Source organism: Schistocerca nitens, chromosome 9 (genome assembly GCF_023898315.1).
Source record: "Schistocerca nitens isolate TAMUIC-IGC-003100 chromosome 9, iqSchNite1.1, whole genome shotgun sequence".
Classification (NCBI taxonomy): Eukaryota; Metazoa; Arthropoda; class Insecta; order Orthoptera; family Acrididae; genus Schistocerca; species Schistocerca nitens.
The window spans coordinates 23,652,668-23,677,091 of NC_064622.1; the positions used below are offsets into that span (position 1 = coordinate 23,652,668).

At 38.8% G+C, this 24,424-nt stretch overlaps 1 protein-coding gene across 3 annotated transcripts in view; it reads left to right on the forward strand.

Annotated features, from left to right (window-relative positions):
• LOC126203465 (acetyl-CoA carboxylase) overlaps positions 1-24,424 on the forward strand; it is a 440,754-nt gene that overhangs the window by 386,722 nt on the left and 29,608 nt on the right. For all 3 annotated transcript variants that reach the window (XM_049937783.1, XM_049937782.1, XM_049937781.1), the window contains 5 exons: positions 4,087-4,356; positions 6,731-6,851; positions 10,335-10,543; positions 12,703-12,846; positions 13,664-13,784. In XM_049937783.1, coding sequence (XP_049793740.1) covers positions 4,087-4,356; positions 6,731-6,851; positions 10,335-10,543; positions 12,703-12,846; positions 13,664-13,784 — 865 coding nt within the window. The remainder of the gene's footprint in view (positions 1-4,086; positions 4,357-6,730; positions 6,852-10,334; positions 10,544-12,702; positions 12,847-13,663; positions 13,785-24,424) is intronic.

A 24,424-nucleotide genomic window follows, 5' to 3' on the forward strand; every position in this document is an offset into this window, starting at 1 on the left:
TTTTTTTAAAATTAATAACTGTTAATCATTAGTAGCTACACTCTTTTAATAAGCACAAACTTCTTGTAAACATTACACTATTACACTATTTATTCTTCCGCATTCGCTGGAACCTCATTGGATTTCGTTTCACGTAGAGCTGAACCAAAGTGTGTCAAGTACAGCCAAGTATGATAATGAGGATATTATTTTCATCATGGCAGTGACAACAGCAACCGTTACGAAATTGTCTCGAATGAAAAACAGCCCACAGTTGCACTAAATTATGTTTATTTTAAACCTTGTCCATGGTTTCTGCTATAATAATATAGCCTTCTTCAGAAGTCCTAAAAATGATAAAAATAACATCTAGACCAGTGAACCAATGTACACATAAACTTCAAAATTAAGTAAGTGATAACATATAACTTATACGCAATAATAAATGAAAAATGTCTTAGCCCAGCGGCTGCACCAAGACCAATAAAATAACTTCAACAGACAAAAGCATGTTTTGAACAAAGTAAAATTACATATGGCACCTTATGTCCTCTGCCACTACCTCTATGCACGGTTTTCAATGTGCTGCACCCTGCACACCATAGGTGGCGCTCACCACAGTGAGCTATGTCGCACTGTTTATCAGGCAACTAGTCAATATGTACGACATTAAATCAATAACAAGCTTACATGTGCAGATGAAGGACCATATACTATTAATACGAATGTCCAACAGGTGAAATACTGTTGCATATGATCATTAGAGTGGTAGAACATTAACAGTTTCACGTAACCAAGTTTGTTGTATCACTATTTGATGAATGATTCAGAAACGAGACTATCATATGCAAATATAACTTCAGCTTACATTATACGCTCTAATACATGGTGTATACGACCCGGGACAACCAGGAGATCCAGGAAAAACCTGGGAATTTTTTCATCCGGGAGAAAACCAGGAAAAATCCAGGAATTTTTTAGAATTCCGGGATATTTTTTGTTTTGTTTTAGTTTTCAGTTAATTTCTTGTAATTTTGACTGGTAAGAAATAATACTCTAACAAAGGATGTTACTGCATCCCGCTACTGCTGAATAATACTGCAGCAATAAAACATGAACGAGAGAAAAAAAAAAAACAACTAAAATAAAACTTGCAAAGGAAATGTACCATGTACACAACATAACACTGTGCTCATATAAGCGTCTGCCAGTAGAAAAATGTGTCAAAGGCTTTAGGAAGACTATGCAATGCTTCATAACAACTAATTGCCTCTGATGAGCATGACGTCAAAGCTGTTTACATTAGATTCGTGTGAGCAATTGCGAGCCGACCCATGCACATGCGCAGTTGAGTCGCGCTTGTTGAGTCCCGCTTCTGGCTACAAAAGTGTGGCTGTTAGCTGTATAAGCAAGCAGCAAGATGCTACCCGGAAAAATTTTATTGGCACGCGCAAGCTGCCATATTCACTGGGAGCAAACCGGGGTATCTGCCTCGGGAGGCAATTTCAGTCAAACATTAATTGCCTTGCAGAACAATGGAGTTATTTTTGTCGGTTTGCTAAAGAAATCTGGCTTTATTAATCTTTTCCGCTGAGTCAGTCAATTTATTTGAAACGAAGTGTTTAATTCCACACTATTGGCTAGTTTCAACTGTTTGCTGTATTTCAAAAGAGCACGTTTTCAACTTGTAGTACGTATGGCATTATGCCATAATAAAAAAACAAAAAAATAGATAATACAGTACTGGTACTCCAAGAAAATTTACAACCGAATTTGGAGATACGAATGTGTTCTTTAAGCTGAATTATGCATTTTAGCATGGTTCACGGAATTCCTCTGATGCCTTGTTTCTTTTATGACATAATGTAAGATCTTTTAATGTTTTACACGTACGAACATACGGGCTTCCTGCATCATCGTGGCTGCGCAAGTGCGGTGATGCCTGTTATCTGGCACTCTCTGGCAACTGCTGAAACGAACCTCTTTCTAACAGGTCCTGGGAAAATATTGCGAATGATTGATTGAAAAGCGTTACTTTCAAAGTAAATTTTCTTTTATGCAAGATGAACAAAGTGCGAGAATGTGCGATGAATTTCTTAAATCACAGAGCGTTTGACTCTCATTTAAAAATCAAGTATTTGAGGATGACCATATGGAAAAAATTTCGGGCCCAGAAGATCAGACATTTATGTCGGTATTAAAACTTTTACATTTGTGTGATTTAATATAAAGAGTCACATTCACAAAAAAAGATCAACATTATACATGACAGTTTAGCTTCTATTGCAGCTTATTAATCGTAAAGACCAATATTATATGTGAAACCTCTGCTTTTCTTGTAGCTACACCATGCATATTAATGTACACCATTAACTTTTCCTATTTGTGTGCACACACTATTTAACAGTGACAATGCTATTGGTTGACTACATCATGTGTCCTAAGCTCTGAATATCCGCTGTATCAGCTGGCGAAATCACGTGACATGAGCTATGACTGGCTTACAAAAGCGCATTGCAATCTAGATTCCAATGCTTCAGAAAGTAAAATACGGTGTTTGGTGGAATTCGAATTTATACTTTCGTAATACGAAAATATGCAGCGTAAATGGTATTTTTCTGAGTTTCGTTTTCAAAAGGACTCAGAAATTCTACGCTAGTGTATATAACCATAACCGTAACCATAACCATTCAATGGGTTGATAAGTTTTACAGTTCCGAGGAATAGTATACTGTCACTTAACACGGAAAAAGTGTATTTTCACCCGGGAGAGAGTGTGTTTTTAACCGGGAAATGCAGGAAAAATCCGGGAAGTTTTTTTCCTTGTCCTTGTATACACCCTGTAATAGTGTATAGGGTTAATTCTACCAGCCGACAGTAGTCATTGTACATAGCCACACTACAAATGATTGACATTATTTCTATGACTAGCATCCTAGTGCATGAGTGCTGTAACATGGTACAAAATGACAAAGGGCACATTAACGTATCTGTCTCAACATAAACCACTGTTAACATAATAGCAGCTCATGACTCTTTATGACAAATTCCTACGGGAGCATTGCCCTAAAACATTAGTTTATCTCAAAAGATAATCATACAATCATATGGCACAATTGAGTAACTTATAGTGCCTATCTGCTACGCCCAATACAGGCTGAAAACCTCCATGGAAGCTGGAACTTTTCAAATAACACTGATCATTCAGTAAATTCCCACTGCCAAACTTTTTGTGCTTGTTTATCTGCACCTCCTCCAATAAATCTAATTTCATATCCTTTGCTTCTTTACACAATAGTTTGGTGTCGTTAACATATGTCCTTCTTCGATGATGTGTTCAACAGACGTTGACCCATTCTTATTCTTATCCAACCTCGACAGCATGTGTTCTTTATATCTTATGGCTATAGACCCACCTGTTTCCCCTATGTAATATGCCAGGCAATCATTACATTTATTATAAGCTCCTGATTGCAATAGCTTATTATAATTGTTATTGCTGAAACAAACAAAATTCCATTTTAAACTATTGTTGGTGGAAAATGCTACATTACAGTCATGTCCATGGAGCACACATTGCATTTTATAAGATATGTTTCCTAGAAACAGAATAGTTATAAATCTCTTATGTTCATCCCTGTTGTTCACGGACTTCATCAATGTGGAAACTGTCTTTTTCATTTTGCGCTCAGTCCTGCTGATAAGACACTAAGAGAATCTCGAGCGTCTGGGACTAATAGTCCCTTTCTTGGGAGGGGAGGTTAGAAAGGAAGGGCAGCGCATTCCCACCCTACAATACGAAAGATGCAACTCACAACAGATGGTTCCCTTGTGAAAGCAGTTTCAAGAAATAAGTGACACTTCTAATAGTAGGTTTTTCTATGCATTTTTCTTTAAAATTTGTGACAGCTTCTGTTGCATATTTAGTGTAAAAACTTTAAATTCTATCTTTCCAACATATTTATAATTTATTGCACTTGATGCTCTTTGATTCTCAAAGAAACATGTAGTATGCATTGTATTATGTTCAAAATTTTGTTTTCATGTAGATTTTGCACTTGTAGAACTAGTTTGAGTACAGTAAAAATGAATTATTGAATGTTTCAGGTTGGTATGGTAGCATGGCGCATGACCCTTTTCACACCAGAATATCCTGATGGACGTGACATTATTGTAATTGCAAATGACATTACATATCTTATTGGATCCTTTGGGCCCCGAGAAGACTTGGTATTCCAGTTGGCTTCAGAGTTAGCTCGAAAACTTCAAATACCTCGAATATATATAGCTGCCAACAGTGGCGCTCGTATTGGTCTTGCTGAGGAAGTCAAGAGCCTGTTCAGAGTTGCGTGGGAAGATGCAGAGGAGCCTGACAAGGTAGAATGTTTTAGGCTGAAATTTTAATTGTTGTAAATTATAATCTTTATGACTAGAACCTACAAAAATGGTTTTTGCATACTGTTTTCTCCTACTTCTATTGCTTAGTAACCAATTACTGTGGTCAATAATAATGATAGTTTTAAATAATAATGATTTTATTTATATGAATATAATAGAGGGAAACATTCCACGTGGGAAATATATCTAAAAACAAAGATGATGTGACTTACCAAACGAAGCGCTGGCAGGTCGATAGACACACAAACTAACACAAACATACACACAAAATTCTAGCTTTCGCAACCCACGGTTGCTTCGTCAGGAAGGAGGGAAGGAGAGGGAAAGACGAAAGGATGTGGGTTTTAAGGGAGAGGGTAAGGAGTCATTCCAATCCCGGGAGCGGAAAGACATATTCAAATATGTCTGCTTGTGTCTGTATATATATGTGTGTGTGTGTGTGTGTGTGTGTGTGCGAGTGTATACACACCCTTTTTTCCCCCTAAGGTAAGTCTTTCCACTCCCGGGATTGGAATGACTCCTTACCCTCTCCCTTAAAACCCACATCCTTTCGTCTTTCCCTCTCCTTCCCTCTTTCCTGATGAAGCAACCGTGGGTTGCGAAAGCTAGAATTTTGTGTGTATGTTTGTGTGTCTATCGACCTGCCAGCGCTTCGTTTGGTAAGTCACATCATCTTTGTTTTTAGATATGATTTTATTTATAAGAGTACTTGACATAACAACTGCTTATCCCCCTTCTTGCGCAAATGCTAACTTCTTTTGAGTGTATGAAAATGATCAGTGTTCTCTCTCTTTCTGTCTTTTTAAATTGAGTGCAATACATTCTGTAATTCTTTTGTGGGCTGTAGATGTTAATCAGATATGAATTTTTATAACAGTTAGACCCTTTGTGTCGCTACATAAGTGGTGAACGATATCTATGGCAGATACTCCAATCTTTTCTGTGTTGTGCTGTAGTTGAAGGATATAACTACAAATCATTTTCTGTATTTAGTGTTATATTTATGAGTGTTGCTGTTGTTTCCAAACACTGATTTATGGTTGCCAATAAATTTCATAAAACTGTAAGGTTGTTTCCAATACACCCAAATGTTTAAAGAACTATCTACAGGTGGTTCTAGAGTGGCCACTACATATTATCATTATTACACACTGGAATCACGTTCAAGAGGAGCTACCATCCAAAGTTATTTATTTATTTATTTTTTTTTTTTGTGATTTCTCTAAATTGTTAAGAGTGAGCTGTTCCAGCTCTAGTGCCTGCCCATGGGTAGCCTGATACCTATGGGCTCTGATGGACAGATGTAAGCAAACATATAGTGCAAGTGCAGCCAGCCAGCTGTGCGATCATACTGTCGTGGCTGAATGCCCTTGGTCACGGGTGACCAAGTGCCTCACGTATGGGCAGAATGTGTGTTACAGAACTGTCTGGCGGGAACCTGTACTACTTGTGTCTGTCTGTGGGCAAATATGCCCCAGGGGACAGCATTAGAGTAGCATAGCATAGTAGAAAACTGCGATGGTTCCATTGAAAATGGATCAGCTGATTCCCCCCCCTCCACCAGTTTTAGAGTATACTCTGTGTCCAATGACTTTAAATCCTGATATTATTTCCTTCCTTTTTCTTTTCTTTCTTTCCTTACTCTTTTTACACACTTCTGCATAATGAAAATATCCTTCTTCAATGGTGAGCTGCCTCAGAATGTGATCCAATAAGACATTCAGCAAGTGTAAATATGATGAGAAAGTAAACTTATTGATATTTTCATCGTCAAAGTCTGCTGTTACCTGTAATGCAGAATTCTGAGCTTCGGTGTTTAAGATGAACTATAATACATGACTTCTAATCCAGGTTAATGTCAATATAAACTCCTAAAATCAAAAAAAATGTGTTTCTTTTTTAGATTTTTCCCCACATGTGTGTTTTAGGTGGCAAGACTTCAGTGGTACGTATTGCATTAGTGATATTCCATTTGGTGAGGACCAGTTAATAGTGTTCACAAAATTTCGTTTTTCTACAAAGAGAGCTATTTCAATTTGTTGGTTGTACTGTGGCAATTCATTTATATACAACAATAAGAGAAGTATCGATGTCTGTGGTACGTCCGCAGTGATTATTTTATTGACTCTGCAAATTCTTTTAATTAAATAGAATGAAAACCAGTTCCAGCAGATCCTTGATATCACAGTATTTGAGTTTTTCTAAGAGAATACTAAACATGGCACTTTAATGTACTTTTGACAAGTCACAGTAAGTGCTAGTTGGCTATATTGTTTCATTTAAATTTTGTGGAATTTGATCTGTGAATTTAAGATTTAAGATGGTGGATCATCATTTGTTTGTTTAATTTCAGGGGTTCAAGTATCTTTACCTTACTACTGAAGACTTTGCTAAGGTGTCGGCAATGAATTCAGTGAGAGCAGTGCTTATTGAAGATGAGGGTGAGGCACGATACAAGATTACTGACATAATTGGTAAGTTACATAACCCTCAAATGTTGACTTATGCTGTCTTCTATTCCTGTTGGATTATTTTTAATTCTTTCTCTTTTTTGTGTGTTTGGTTTTGTCTGCTTTTGTATTCAACTTTGGTTCTGTAGTCTATTAGTTGGAAATAGATGAGGTGGCACAAATATTAAGACACTGAATCATTGGGGAGAAGTGGGATTCAGCCATTTGCGTATCCATTATAATTTAAGTTTCGTATGATGCCACATAATCACTACTGTTGAATATCAGGAAGCTTCCACCAACAAATCAAGGAAGGTAACACAGTGGTTAAGGCAGTCAACTGAGGAATGAGTTTCAAATCCCCATATGGCTATACAAATTTAGGCAAGTTAAGATGAACACTGGGATTGAACTGCAATAACTTGATTGTGAGCTGGTGAAGCTAATGAATGTGAAAGACAGATAAATGTTATGATAACACATTGACATGTAACATAGTCTAATGTCCATGCTATGTAATTTTCATCATTGAAACTCAACATGAGTGTGTGCGTGCATGTGTGCGTGCGTGCCAGGTACTCCACATTAGCGACCTCAGTAGTCACTAGACATTGTGAGAGAGCAGAATGGGGCACTCCGCGGAACTCACGGAGTTTGAACGTGGTCATGTGATTGGGTGTCACTTGTGTCATACATCTGTAGGCGAGATTTCCACACTCCTAAACATCCCTAGGTCCACTGTTTCCGATGTGATAGTGAAGTGGAAATGTGAAGGGACACATACAGCACAGACATCTATTCAGACCATCAAACAGGAATTCCAAACTTTATCAGGATCCACTGCAAGTACTATGACAGTTAGGCAGGAGATGAGAAAACTTGGATTTCGTGGTCGAGCGGCTGATCATGAGCCACACATCATGCTGGTAAATGCCAAATGATGCCTTGCTTGGTGTAAGGAGCATAAACATTGGACGATTGAACAGTGGAAAAACGTTATGTGGAGTGACGAATCATGGTACACAATGTGGCGGCGGTCCAATGGCAGGGTGTGGGTATGGCTAATGCCCGGTGAACGTAATCTGCCAGCGTGTGTAGTGCCAACAGTAAAATTTGGAGGTGGTGGTGTTATGGTGTGCTCGTGTTTTTCATGGAGGAGGCTTGCACCCCCTTGTTGATTTGCATGGCACTGTCACAGCACAGCACAGTTGATGTTTTAAGCACCTTCTTGCTTCCCACTGTTGAAGAGCAATTTGGGGATGGCAATTACATCTTTCAAAATGATCGAGCACCTGTTTATAATGCACGGACTGTGGCGGAGTGGTTGCATGACAATAACATCCGTGTAATGGACTGACCTGCACAGAGTCCTGACTTGAATCCTATAGAACACCTTAGAGATGTTTTGGAACGCTGACTTCTTGCCACGTCTTACCGACCGACGTTGATTCCTCTCCTCAGTGCAGCACTTGTGAAGAATGGGCTGCCATTCCCCAAGAAACCTTCCAGCGCCTGATTGAATGTATGCCTGCAAGAGTGGAAGCTGTCATCAAGGCTAAGGGTGGGCCAACACGATATTGGATTCCAGCATTACCAATGGAGGGCGCCACGAACTTGTAAGTCATTTTCAGTGAGGCGTCCAGATACTTTTTGTGGTGTCACCGCCAGACACCACACTTGCTAGGTGGTAGCCTTTTAAATCGGCCGCGGTCCATTAGTATACGTCGGACCCGCGTGTCGCCGCTGTCAGTGATAGCAGACCGAGCGCCACCACACGGCAGGTCTAGAGAGACGTCCTGGCACTCATTATATTTAATAAAAATCACGCCAGTCTGTGTGTATTTAAATGCGTGCATTTCGGCCTCCTCTAGAAAAACGGTGTTGGCACTTTTGCCAACACATCACTTTTGATCACGTAGTGTATATAAAAAAATGCATGTTAGATAATAGACAAGTCTCCAATGAGTATTTTGATGCATATTATGTACATACATCATACATAAACCACTAAAAATGCAAGGGAGGTTCATTACATAACTTTACCCAGAATTTTACCAATATGTCAAAACACTATTTCACATATCTTGTACAAGCAATTGGTCTGAGAACTGCTAAAACTGGCACAAATGTGAGAAAGTGTATACCAGTTATCACCCGATTGGTGTTCATCAGTTTTTAGCTGCTGGTGATTTGTATTTAAATTTGCTTTACCTCTCTTAAAGTATACTATTCATCAGTAAGCCTCATGCTACCAGCAATATGCAATGCTTGTGTAGGAGGACTGAAAGATTTCATTAATGGATGTTTGAAAGTAAAAAGAAAAAAAATTATATTTGTTCATCAGTACACACCATTGTTACTGTTTCAGCTTCTGCTTCAGGTATGTCTGGAGACAGTATGAAATTCATGCCATCAAATGAAAATCATTGCATCAGATGAAGATTCACCTGCACTTCCACTCTTGCTGTGTGATGTCTTTGATTCACATTTGACATAGGTTCGAAGACTTCAAAATTTTTTTGTATGTTTCATTAAGTATGATTCCTGAGCTCATTGGCAACAGCTTGCCAACTGTTTTCTTCATATTGCTATCTTTATATACATTACTTTCAGAGTCTTAAAGTCCTGGTTCATAGACAAATTTTATTTATAAAATTCATAGTCCTCTCTTTTCCTCAGTTTTCCACTAACCACTACACGACATGAAATATTCTCCACCATTGGTGGACAACACTGGCAACACCAACCATACCGCAAAATTTCCATGTATTGCAGCAGTGTTGACAGGAACACTATCGGGTCAAATACTGTCATAAACTATGGTACATCTAAATGCTCCTTTTTCATTTGAGAGTGCTTAGATGTTTGTCTCTATCAGTTGTGTGTAAAACTGACAGGCAATTTGCTACATCTGTTGCTTCATGATTTTGCTGTCTCAAATGTGTATTTAATGCTGATGAATTAGTTTCACTATTATTCATTTGTTCATGGACTCTCGTGTTAAAATATCTCACTGTTTTTATCAATGCATATTTGTTCATAGTCGTTACATTCTATAAACTCCCTGAAGGTTGCAGGATGCTGTGAATACAAAATACATACATTTTATTTTACTAGAAATGTGTATATTATTTGGACACACATTCAGCCCATGTACTGTCCATGGAGAAGTGAAGTTCAAATCTCTGTTTGACATTCCCAAGGATATTCCCCCCCATACATTACTTAAGGCAAATGCTTTGTTGCTGCTTTTGATAAGACAGTGGCCTATTCCCTCCAAATTGTTTGTGAGACAGTGAAACATGTTATTTCCTAAGGACAGCTGTAATATGATATTTTTATTTCTTAGAAATATGGTGATATTCTGTCAGTAATGTGATGTATTAATCTGACTCTAATCTTAATGTCTTCTTATAGATTTCACTGTTTTGTTATTGTCTTTGTATTTGTAGATTATAACTGTATTGGGTTTGAATCAAATTTAATAATCTGACAAATTTCCTTCAGGAAAGGAAGACGGGCTGGGTGTAGAAAACTTAAGAGCTGCTGGAGCCATTGCGGGTGAAACTTCCCAAGCTTACAAAGAGATAGTTACTATATCTATGGTGACCTGCCGTGCCATTGGCATAGGGTCTTACTTGGTGCGGCTGGGCCAACGTGTTATTCAGATTGAAAATTCACATATCATTCTGACAGGTTACAGTGCTCTGAACAAAGTAAGTTATTATTATTAAAAGAATACAAACTTTTATAAGGATAAGAAAACTGTACTTGAAACATCCTGCAGATTAAAACTGTGTGCTGGGCTAGGATTTGAACCTGGTACCTTTGCCTTTTGGCTGCAGAGTGAAAATTCCATCTGACAACTGTACTTAATTAACAGTATTTAAAGACAGCTCGACTTTCAAGAATTAGAAAAAGAAAGGAACTTTGTGGTATTTTCTTTGAAAGACAAATGGTTGGAATTAAAGTTTACATAATATGACAAAGATTTTTTAAAAAAAATCCTCATTACACTATGCAGCTGTAGGTCATCTATTACATCACACTTTCCAATTGTGCATGTTCTGTTTAACTATTGAAGACTAACAGTTATTTGGTCTGCACAGGCTGATTTACACCTTACAGTTTGTGTTATAGCTTTTACATTATTAGAAAAAGCTTCAGGTTAACTATCAGTATTGTGCAATAAAAATGTGAAGAATGTAACTCCACTGCTGGCCATTAAAATTGCAATCCCATGTATTCCACATGCAACAAATGTCTAGTTTGGCTGAAGCATATTACATGCTTGGATACACAAACAATTAGTATTTCAGCACAATTGCACAAAATAGGTAGGAGTAATGCCTTCTACATTATGTATGTAAGGGTTTCACATTTGAATGTTGAAACTTCCATGTGCCAGACCAAGACTGGAACTTGGGACCTTTGCCTTTCGTGGAAAAGAGCTCTGACTGAGCTACCCAAGCACAGCTCATGACCTCTTTGAGGATGAGTCATGAGTCATGCTTGGGTAGCTCAGTAGAGCACTTGCTGATGAAAGACAAGGGTCCTGAGTTTGAGTCTTGGTCTGGCACACATTTTTAGTCTGCCAGGAAGTTTCATATCAGTGCACGCTCTGCTACAGAGTGAAAATTTCACTCTGGACACCTGTGAATGTTGTTTGTTTATGAAATGTTAAGTCTTGTGTGAGGAGGATAGATGGCTACCAGCACATGCCAGACTAAGACGACGACAGGATTATGGCCTGTTGGTACCACGGTATATCTCATTCTGTGAGTCAAGTGAATATGGAATTGGTGGGTTCTGGAAGGCCATAATCAATGCCATATAGATCTCGAATGGCGCCATGCATCTAGTGTCCGAGAGGACAGGCACATTGTTTGCTCAGTTGTGGAGGATTGTAAACCCCTGTCAGGAATTAAGCTTGGTTGTAGTAAGGCAAGCATCTATACAATGTGATGGCATATGGAGTGCCACAAACAGGCAGAACAGTGACCATTATTGCAACTTCCCTTGTTTCAGCATCAGGGAGAGGTGTGCCAGCAGTGGCGTGGACACAGTTCTGCATGCAGGATCCCAGTGGATGTATCCATATTTGTGAGCAATGATGACAGATGTTGCCATATTCATTTAGTCATTGTCATATAGGCCCAGCACCTGGTGTGATGGTACAGGGTGCCATTGGACACATAACATGATGAAGTCTTGTTTGCGTAGCCTGTAATTTCATTTCTGATCTGTTAAGGTCAGTGGCTGTCTAGATAACACAAGCTTGCATATTGCCTGTGCTATCCTGAGTTGCCTCTGTGTAGAGGGTATTTGACTGTTACCCTAGCACATCGCCACTCGCCAGTCACAGTGATCGGTGAGATCTGGCATAGTTGAAGTAGCATTAAAATACATACCCATATCTGACAACCAAGCTCGGTTCAACTCTATGCCCACCTGTGTAAAAGCCATTGTTGCTGCCAGAGGTGGCAGCTCTGTGTATTAAATTATCACCAAATTCAAATGTATAGTTTTTCTACTGTGTTGGATAGATGTAAGTAAAATTTTGTCAGTTTTTACACTTCCTGGTGTAGCAATTTTAGTGGCCAATGACGCATAAGAAATCAAAGATAAAGCATGTGGTTTCTTTGTTTCATCAGAACAGAGAAAAAGGATGGCAAGCCTGCACAGAATCCAAACAGTCCAAGGGGAACACAGGTGTTTAATTCGTCTTCTCCTTAGTTAATTGAAGCTACAACTTGGTGGGGAGATATCTTCCAAATAACACATTTGTTTTGTACTGTATCAGTGACACACCTAAAAGCAGATAAAACCTAGTATTTGTTTTGCACAGTAAAAAATAAAAATATTTCCCTTTCAGTTGTTGGGGCGTGAGGTTTATGCTTCAAATAATCAACTCGGTGGCACACAGATAATGTACAATAATGGTGTTTCACACAAGACTGAGTCGAGAGATCTGGATGGTATCTACACAATTCTGAAGTGGCTCTCATATGTTCCCAAGGTATGTTCTATCTCCCAAGGCATGTTTTGTTTGTAGATCAGCTGATGAAATAATGTAACTTAATAAAAAACAATTAAATTTAAAAAAAATTGAGACTATGTTTTGTAAATCAATCTGTCACCAAATTTCTTGTTTAATGAAGTTTATGATTTACTAAGTATCAAGTACGGTATGGAAAGTTCTGTCAGTGCATAACTAATTTAGCAGTAAAAGTAACAACAAATAGCAAAGGCATTGAGTGTCACCAGACATACAAACAAGAGTGAAATCTTCATTACTAGCTTTTGACCAAATGCTATTTCCTCTGTGTGTGTGTGTGTGTGTGTGTGTGTGTGTGTGTGTGTGTGTGTTTGGGTGTGGTGGGGGGGAGGGCTGAAAGCAGGATAGTTAGAATTTGTTTTGTTTGTCTGCTCAGTATCTCTGCTATTCAGTGAGTGTTACCTTTACTCCTAAATTATTTATATAAATAGAGAGACATCACTGATATCACAGTTTCCTTTCACCGTGCTTTGAAAACTAATATTATTCCCTCTTGGATTTTCCATTATTCAAAACTAATATTTCTCTTTTTGGCGCATGAGGCATAATAATGAAAAAGAAAGTCTTGCTAAATGCTAACTGTTCTAATTCTAACACTAGCTTCTCAGTGCACCATAAATGTACATTTTACTTTCTTGTCATAACTACATTTTTCATGTACATATCTTGAGTTTTTAAAAAGATTTGCATAAATAACTAAGTTCACTTGACAGTGTCATCATAACTCCAAACATTTTGCTGGCAAGTTCATGTATTGCATGATGTTATGTGTGTTTAGGATAAGCAATCGCCACTGCCGATCATTCAGCCAGTTGATCCAATAGAGAGAGAAGTTACGTACATGCCAACTAAGGCACCCTATGACCCGAGGTGGATGCTTGCTGGAAGGCCTTCACCAAGTAAGTTGTAATATTATACTAATAAAAATGAAACTGCTTTTTACATTGTTTGTAAGCTGATATATATAAAAATGTAAAGATCATTAAGCAAGACCAGGACTCCAACCTGGGATCATCGTCTTTTGTGGGCAAGTGCTCTACCAACTGAGCTACCCGAACATGAGTCACCTGCCCTCTCAGCTTTACTTCCACCAGTACCTCATCTTTTACCTGCAAAACTTCACAGAAGTTCTCCTGCAAAACTTGGGGATTGGCACTCTTGGAAAAAAAGAATATTGCGGAGACAAGACTTAACCACAGCCTGGAGGATTGTTTCCAGAATGAAATTTTACTCTTCAACACGTGTGCACTGATATGAAACTTCCTGTCAGATTGAAACTGTGTGCCAGTCTGGGACTCGACCAATTGGTAGAGCACTTGCCTATGAAGGCAAAGGTCCTGGGTTTGAGTCCCGGTCCAGCACGCCATTTTAATCTGCCAGGAAGTTTCATATCAGTGCACACTCTGCTGCAGAGTGAAAATTCATTCTGGATCAGTAAGCAAATTGATTCAATAGAAAGAAAAGTTACCTTCACCCCCTTTTAAAATGGAGTAGTTTTCGTATAATGAACAAAATTTTTGATTAATATTCTTTTTACAGCTGCTAGGAAATGATCTGGGAAAACATTAGTTTACATTTCAGGAAAATGTTGAAATATGCGAGGAATTATTAACCCTCCTATTTAGAAGGTAGATTAAAAAAAAAGTTGAACCTACGTTTATAGCATTTGTAGGTTTAGAAGCAGCTTTTGGTAATGTTTACAGGAAATTCTGAATTTAACGGGAATAAAATAAAGGAACAGAAAGGTTACCTGCAACTTGTCCAGAAACCAGATTACATTTATAAGATTTCAAGAACATGAAAGGAAGACAGTGGTTTAGAAAGGAGTGAGACAGAATTGTACTTTGAGCAGGTACAAAAGGAAACCAAAGAAAAGTTTTAATAGGGAATTAAAGTTCAGGGAGAAGAAATAGAAACTAAGTTTGGCGGTACTGTCAGAAGTGGCAAAGGACTTGGAAATTCTGTTGAATGGAATGAACAGTATCTTGAAAAAGAGATTATAAGATGAATTAAGTTGACTAAATTAAATTAGTTGCTGCTTGAGGGGTTTATATTAAGAAATGTGACTCTAAAAGTTCCAATTTCAGTAGATGATGACCAAAATGCAGACCAGCAATAGCAACAGCCAAATAGAAGTGTTTATTTATTTAAATGTCAAGTTCCGTAGGACCAAATTGAGGAGCAAATCTCCAAGGTCATGGAGTGTGTCAGTACATGAACTTACAACATAAAAAGTAATAACAGATAAAAATAAATGTTCATGAACCTGAAAGAAAATCAGTCCATAAGTTTAAGCAAACGCTTATCAGCAATACAATGAGACTCATCTTAATTTTTCAAGGAACTCCTCGACAGAATAGAAGGAATGACCCATGAGGAAACTCTTCAGTTTCGATTTGAAAGCGCGTGGATTACTGCTAAGATTTTTGAATTCGAGTGGCAGCTTATTGAAAATGGATGCAGCAGTATACTGCACACCTTTTTGCACAAGAGTTAAGGAAGTCCGATCCAAATGGAGGTTTGATTTCTGCCGAGTATTAACTGAATGAAAGCTGCTTATTGTTGGAAATAAACTAATATTGGCAACAAGAAACGACAATAAGGAATATACATATTGAGAGGCCAATGTCAAAATACCCAGACTCGTGAAAAGAGGTCGACAAGAGGTTCGTGAACTCGCACCACTTATTGCCCGAACCGCCCATTTCTGAGCCAAAAATATCCTTCTAGAATGGGAAGAGTTACCCCAAAACATAATACCATATGATATAAGTGAATGAAAATAAGCAAAGTAGACTAATTTACGTGTCGAAATATCACTCACTTTCGATACCGTTCGAATAGTGAAAATGGCAGTATTAAGTCTTTGAACAAGATCCTGAATGTGGGCTTTCCACGACAGCTTACTATCTATCTGAACACCTAGGAATTTGAACTGTTCAGTTTCACTAATCATATGCCCGTTCTGTGAGATTAAAATGTCAGGTTTTGTTGAATTGTGTGTTAGGAACTGTAAAAACTGAGTCTTACTGTGATTTAACATTAGTTTATTTTCTACAAGCCATGAACTGAGGTCATGTACTGCTGTACTTGAAACCGAGTCAATGTTGCACACAACATTCTTTACTACCAAGCTAGTGTCATCAGCAAACAGAAATATTTTAGAGTTACCCATAATACTAGAGGGCATATCATTTATATAAATAAGGAACAGGAGTGGCCCCAACACTGATCCCTGGGGCACCCCCACTTGACAGTACCCCACTCAGATCCCACATCACAGCCGTTATCAACATAGTGAATAATGACCTTTTGCTGCCTGTTGCTAAAGTAAGAGGTGAACCAATTGTGAGCTACTCCCCTTATTCCGTAATGGTCCAACTTCTGGAGCAATATTGTGTGATCAACACAGTCAAATGCCTTTGTTAAATCAAAAAATATGCCAAGCGTTCGAAACTTTTTGTTTAGCCCATCCAGTACCTCACAGAGAAAAGAGAATATAGCATTTTCAGTTGTCAAACGAATTCTAAAGCCGAACTGTACATTTGATAGCAAATCGTGTGATATAAAATGATCAATTAACCTTACATACACAGCCTTTTCGATAACTTTTGCAAACACTGATGGCATAGAAACAGGTCTAAAATTATCTACATTATCCCTTTCTCCCTTTTTATAAAGCGGCTTTACTACTGAGTACTTTAATCACTCAGGAAACTGACCATTCCTAAAGGAAAAATTACAAATATGGCTAAATACAGGTCTAACATGTGCAGCAGAGTAATTTAATATTCTACTAGACACTCCATCATAACCATGAGAGTCCTTAGTCTTAAGTGATTTGATTATTGTCTCAATCTCCTTCTTGTCTGTGTCACAGAGGAGTATTTCAGACGTCAATCTCGGAAAGGCATTTGCTAAGAAATTTATATGATTTCCTGTAGATACTAAATTTTTATTTAATTCACCAGCAATGCTCAGAAAATGGTTGTTAAATACTGTACATGTATCTGATTTATCAGTAACAGAAATATTATTACTGCAAACTGACTTTATATCATGAACCTTGTGCTGCTGACCAGACACTTCCTCCACAACTGACCATATGGCTTTAATTTTATCCTGTGAATTAGCTATTCTGTTTGCATACCACATACTTTTTGCCTTGCTAATAACATTTTTAAGCACCTTACAATACTGTTTGTAATGGGCTACTGTAGCTTGATTGTGACTACTTCTAACATTTTGATATAATTCCCGCTTTGTTCTACATGATATCCTTATCCCACTAGTCAGCCAACCGGGCTGTCCACTACTGCTAGTACCCCGTTTAGAATGTTCTAATGGAAAGCAACTCTCAAAGAGCATGAGAAATGTGTTATGGAAAGCATTGTATTTATCATCTATATTATCGGCACTATAAACATCTTGCCACTATTGTTCCTTGAGAAGTTTTGAAAAACTCTCTATTGCTGTTGGATTAACTTTCCTACGTAGTTTGTAATTAAATACGACATTGGTTAGAGTACAAAAACCTTTTAGTGTTAAAATTTGTGCATCATGGTCTGAAAGGTCATTCATCATTTTACTAACAGAATGCCCATCTAGTAATGAAGAATGAATAAAAATATTGTCTATGACTGTGCTATTGTTCCCCTGCACCCTAGTTGGAAGAAACACAGTTTGCATCAGATCATATGAATTTTCTTGCACAGTCATGTACAAAATTAATATTGAAGTCACCACATAGAACTACTTTCTGGTACTTCCTACAAAGTGAATCAAGAACCCTCTCTAGCTTAAGCAAAAATGCTCTGAAGTCGGAGTTAGGGGGCCTATAAACAACAGCAATTAGAAGTTTAGTTTCACTAAATTCAACTAATGCTGCACAACTTTCAAATATCTGTTCAGTGCAGTGTCGTGATACGTCTATGGACTCAAATGAAATACTGTTTTTTATGTACAGAGCCACTCCCCCACCCCGCAAGGAACTCCTTGAGAAACAGCCAACTAATCTGTAGCCTGGTAAAGGAAGCCTCTGAATTATCAAATTATTTAATTGGTGCTCTGATATACCAATAATTTCAGAGTTAAAATCTATTAGCAGTTCACTAACTTTATCTCTAATACATCTTATACTTTGATGAAATATGCTAACTCCTTCTCTACTTGGAAACATTACATCCTCTGGAGGCGAGCCCTTAGTTAGAGGCACTTCCTTTAAGCAGGTATACCTATCAGCTGCCCCCATGAACCATGGACCTTGCCATTGGTGGGGAGGCTTGTGTGCCTCAGCGATACAGATAGCCGTACTGTAGGTGCAACCACAACGGAGGGGTATCTGTTGAGAGGCCAGACAAACGTCTGGTTCCTGAAGAGGGGCAGCAGCCTTTTCAGTAGTTGCAAGGGCAACAGTCTGGATGATTGACTGATCTGGCCTTGTAACAATAACCAAAACGGCCTTGCTGTGCTGGTACTGCGAACGGCTGAAAGCAAGGGGAAGCTACGGCCGTAATTTTTCCCGAGGGCATGCAGCTTTACTGTATGATTAAATGATGATGGCGTCCTCTTGGGTAAAATATTCCGGAGGTAAAATAGTCCCCTATTCGGATCTCCGGGCGGGGACTACTCAAGAGGATGTCATTATCAGGAGAAAGAAAACTGGCGTTCTACAGATCGGAGCGTGGAATGTCAGATCACTTAATTGGGCAGGTAGGTTAGAAAATTTAAAAAGGGAAACGGATAGGTTAAAGTTAGATATAGTGGGAATTAGTGAAGTTCGGTGGCAGAAGGAACAAGACTTCTGGTCAGGTGACTACAGGGTTATAAACACAAAATCAAATAGGGTAAATCAGGAGTAGGTTCAATAATGAATAGGAAAATAGGAATGTGGGTAAGCTACTGCAGACAGCATAGTGAATGCATTATTGGGCCAAGATAGATACGAAGCCCATACCTACTACAGTAGTACAAGTTTATATGCCAACTAGCTCTGCAGATGACGAAGAAATTGAAGAAATGTATGATGAAATAAAAGAAATTATTCAGATAGTGAAGGGTGACGAAAATTTAATAGTCATGGGTGACTGGAATTCGGTAGTAGGAAAAGGGAGAGAAGGAAACTTAGTAGGTGAATATGTATTGGGGCTAAGAAATGAAAGAGGAAGCCGCCTGGTAGAATTCTGCACAGAGCACAACTTAATCATAGCTAACACTTGGTTTAAGAATCATGAAAGAAGGTTGTATACATGGAAGAACCAACCTAACCTAACCTAACCTAACCTAACCTAACCTATACTAAAAGGTATCAGATAGATTATATAATGGTAAGACAGAGATTTAGGAACCAGGTTTCAAATTGTAAGACATTACCAGGGGCAGATGTGGACTCTGACAACAATCTATTGGTTATGACCTGTAGATTAAAACTGAGGAACCTGCAAAAAGGTGGGAACTTAAGGAGATGGGACCTGGATAAACTGAAAGAACCAGAGGTTGTACAGAGTTTCAGGGAGAGCATAAGGGAACAATTGACAAGAATGGGGGAAAGAAATACAGTAGGAGAAGAATGGGTAGCTTTGAGGGATGAAGTAGTGAAGGCAGCAGAGGATCAAGTAGGTAAAAAGACGAGGGCTAGTAGAAATCCTTTGGTAACAGAAGAAATATTGAATTTAATTGATGAAAGGAGAAAATATAAAAATGCAGTAAATGAAGCAGGCAAAAAGGAATACAAACGTCTCAAAAATGAGATCGACAGGAAGTGCAAAATGGCTAAGCAGGCATGGCTAGAGGACAAATGTAAGGATGTAGGGGCTTATCTCACTAGGGGTAAGATAGATACTGCCTACAGGAAAATTAAAGAGACGTTTGGAGAAAAGAGAACCACTTGTATGAACATCCAGAGCTCAGATGGAAACCCAGTTCTAAGCAAAGAAGGGAAAGCAGAAAGGTGGGAGGAGTATGTAAAGGGTCTATACAAGGGCGATGTACTTGAGGACAATATTATGGAAAGGGAAGAGGATGTAGATGAAGATGAAATGGGAGATACGATACTGCGTGAAGAGTTTGACAGAGCACTGAAGGACCCGAGTCGAAACAAGGCCCCAGGAGTAGACGACATTCCATTGGAACTACTGATTGCCTTGGGAGAGCCAGTCCTGACAAAACTCTACCATCTGGTGAGCAAGATGTATGAGACAGGCGAAATACCCTCAGACTTCAAGAAGAATATAATAATTCCAATCCCAAAGAAAGCAGGTGTTGACAGATGTGAAAGTTACTGAACTATCAGTTTAATAAACCACAGCTGCAAAATACTAGCACGAACTCTTTACAGACGAATGGAAAAAGTGGTAGAAGCCGACCTCGGGGAAGATCAGTTTGGATTCCGTAGAAATACTGGAACACGTGAGGCAATACTGACCTTACGACTTATCTTAGAAGCTAGATTAAGGAAAGGCAAACCTACGTTTCTAGCATTTGTAGACTTAGAGAAAGCTTTTGACAATGTTGACTGGAATACTCTCTTTCACATTCTAAAGGTTGCAGGGGTAAAATACAGGGAGCGAAAGGCTATTTACAATTTGTACAGAAACCAGATGGCAGTTATAAGAGTTGAGGGGCATGAAAGGGAAGCAATGGTTGGGAAGGGACTGAGACAGGGTTGTAGCCTCTCCCCGATGTTATTCAATCTGTATATTGAGCAAGCAGTAAAGGAAACAAAAGAAAAATTCGGAGTAGGTATTAAAATCCATGGAGAAGAAATAAAAACTGTGAGGTTTGCCGATGACATTGTAATTCTGTCAGAGACAGCAAAGGACTTGGAAGAGCAGTTGAATGGAATGGATAGCGTCTTGAAAGGAGGATATAAGATGAACAACAACAAAAGCAAAACGAGGATAATGGAATGTAGTCGAATTAAGTCGGGTGATGATGAGGGAATTAGATTAGGAAATGAGACACTTAAAGTAGTAGATGAGTTTTGCTATTTGGGGAACAAAATAACTGATGATGGTCGAAGTAGAGAGGATATAAAATGTAGACTGGCAATGGCAAGGAAAGCGTTTCTGTAGAAGAGAAAGTGTCAGGAAGTCATTTCTGAAAGTATTTGTATGGGGTGTAGCCATGTATGGAAGTGAAACATGGACGATAAATATTTTGGACAACAAGAGAATAGAAGCTTTTGAAATGTGGTGCTACAGAAGAATGCTGAAGATTAGATGGGTAGATCACATAACTAATGAGGAAGTATTGAATAGGATTGGGGAGAAGAGAAGTTTGTGGCACAACTTGACCAGAAGAAGGGATCGGTTGGTAGGACATGTTCTGAGGCATAAAGGGATCACCAATTTAGTATTGGAGGGCAGCGTGGAGCGTAAAAATCGTGTAGGGAGACCAAGAGATGAATACACTAAGCAGATTCAGAAGGATGTAGGTTGCAGTAAGTACTGGGAGATGAAGAAGCTTGCACAGGATAGAGTACCATGGAGAGCTGCATCAAACCAGTCTCAGGACTGAAGACCACAACAACAACAACAACCTATCAGCTGACTTCAGTCTAAAAAGGGTGCAGCTCTAACACCAACTACTATAGGAATTTTTCCATGAGTGATACCACTACGACCACCACCCACTACACTGTCACATATAAGCTTAGCCAGCCTCCTCTTCCCATACCTATTGAGGTGCAGGCCATGCCTAGTGAAACCCCATCTACTGATAGACCCAACTGGCACCACTGAGATGTGATCCATGCCCTCCGCCATCAGCGCCCTCCCCAGCCCCACATTAACGTGCCTAACAGCCGCATTAAGGTGAGGCCGATCATGACGCTGTAACAGTTGCACGAAATGCACATTAGTACCACCAGTTTGAGTAGATATCTTAACCAAGTCACCACTGACATCATATTCCCTGTCCCTATCGAGACTGTTACCTGCTCCACCCACTATCACTACCTGATCCTCTTTCGTAAAATTCTTACATAACTCCCCTATGCTTTCAGTCACCTGAGCCAACCCTGCACTAGGCTTCACAACGCTGGTGACCTGGTACTCACTCCCCAACACTTCCTGCAACTGCTGGCTCACACCTCTAGCGTGGGAACTACCTAGCAGCAGAACCTTCTTTCTGCTAGACTTTGCAACTAACCTAGGCCTCCTAATTGCAGAGGACTGCTGTGAGTTACATACATCTACGGCTACAAGAGGCTCCTCTCCACTCAACTCTGACAGTTGGTCGTATCTATTGCATGTATGCAAAGTAAAACTGTCAGAGTACCTCCTCTTCCCAGCTACCTTCTTGCCAACTGCCAGTTCCCATTCCCCACAGCTCTTCACCCTCCTCGACCTATGTAGTTCCTCCTTTGCGCATTGTAACTGCACCTGAAGGGCACAGATCTTACGCTCCTGCTCCTCTATTAACTTGTTTCTACTACAGATTCTACATTCCCAGGAGAGGATCTCCCTAAAATGACCACTGGCTTCCCCACTGCATTCCCCCCAATGAAAATACTTTGAACAAATCCCACACCGTAATCCACTACTCACAAACCTACGACAGAGCCCACACTTTTCACTCATGGTAAATTTTACAGTTACTGAAAAAAAAAAAACTATACGTCTACGTTACCAAAGTTCAGTTACACCAGTAGAACTATTTAAGAACTAACAATAATGGTCTCGAAAATCTCTGCCTACTAAGAAAGCAGCTACTTGGATTAATACTACTGCAACACATCCGATACCAATACCAGCAAAACTTCACAAAATTATCAGCTACAACCAAAAAATTAAAACTACCACTGTAACACTAAGCGAAGTTAAAATGTGTTAACATCAAACATAATTAAAATCGTAGGAAAGCTTTTCTGTAGATATTTGTCTGGTGTATAGCCTATAAGGGAGTAAAAAATGAACAATAAGTATTATGGATGAGAATGGAATAAATGATTTTGAAATGAGGTGTTACAAAAGAATTTTTGAAGAATAGATAGGTATATCAGATAATCTGTGAAGAGATACTGAAATTGGGAGAAAAGAAATTCATGGCACAACTTGAGAATAGGTTGATAGGACACATTTTGAGGCATCATAGATAATTATGAGGGTGGTTTGAGAAGTTCTCAGAATGGAATAGAAGAAAAGTACTTACATCACGGAAACTTTTTTATTTTTCAATGTAGTCTCCTTATAGATTAATGCACTTGGTCAAACAATGTCCCAGTGCCTTGATCCCATCTCGAAAATCAGTTTCCTCCTGGCCTGCAAAATAGTTATCAACTCCGGCTACCAATTCTTTGTTTGAAGTGAATCTTCATCCACCAGGAAAAAATTTTCAGCTTTTGGAAGAGATTGAAGTCTTACGAAGACATATCAGGTAAGTAAGGTGGGTGTGGCAACAATTCATACCTTAGTTCGTGTAATTTTGGCATGGCAAGAGCCACGGCATCCATCTTGCAGACAATTTTTTCCTTTCTAATTCTTCAGTTAAAATTTGATATACCCTTTCAGATGACATCTGGCAAGCATGAGCAATTTCATGCACTTTCAATCGGCGATCCTCCATGAACATTTTGAGCACTTTTGCTATGATGTCTGGAATAGTGACACATCTTGGCCAACCACTGTGCAGATCATCATCTAAGCTGTCCCAACCAAATTTAAATTCCTTTGTCCACTTGACAACAGTTGAATATGAAGGAGCAGATTCCCCAGTGTATTCTGGAATTCAACATGAATGTCCTTCGCTTTCATACCTTTCTTTACGAAGTACTTAATCACTGCTCGAATCTAGACTTTTTTTTCCATCTTCGCAAATCACTACATGAGAACAACAACAACAACAACAACAAAGCCACGTCACTGCCACAACTCTCTTCCCAGAGCACTGATGTGGCACTTGTTTACAGGCAACAATCCAATGAATGTCATGTGAACAACTCATTGTGCTAGCACTGACCTATCGTGGTGATTCCGAGAAGTTTACAAACCACCCTTGTAATTTGGAGATGGAGGTAAGTGTGCGTGTGTTTGGGAGAGAAAACTTGTAGAGCAAGACGATGCCTGACTACAATGAATAGCTTCAAGAGAATGTTTGTTCCAATAGTTATGCAGAGATGAAGAGGCATACAAGAGATAGACTTCCATGGAGAGCTACATCAAAATTGACATTGATGTAAAGGACACAATAACAATATTCTCTTATGGTAAAAAGCTTACATATTCGTGGGCTCTGTTACCATTCAGTCACTATTAAAATTATGCTCACATGTGGTGACTTATGTTGTAGTGCCAACAATCTATAATTCCATATAAACCTGTCAGTTTGATGCAGTAATATTAATAGTTTTCTAAAGCTTGCAGTAAAGGACTTTTGTGGGGGTTTACAAAACTTCTCAATTCATATGTAACAGGTTCTTATAAAAACAAATCAATTTTCCCAGTGCACATATAGTGCAGTGTAATTATTGTTTTGTAGCAGAACTGGGAAAGGAGAAGTGAATGGTAGAATATGTAAAAGAAAAATTGTTTTAAAAAGC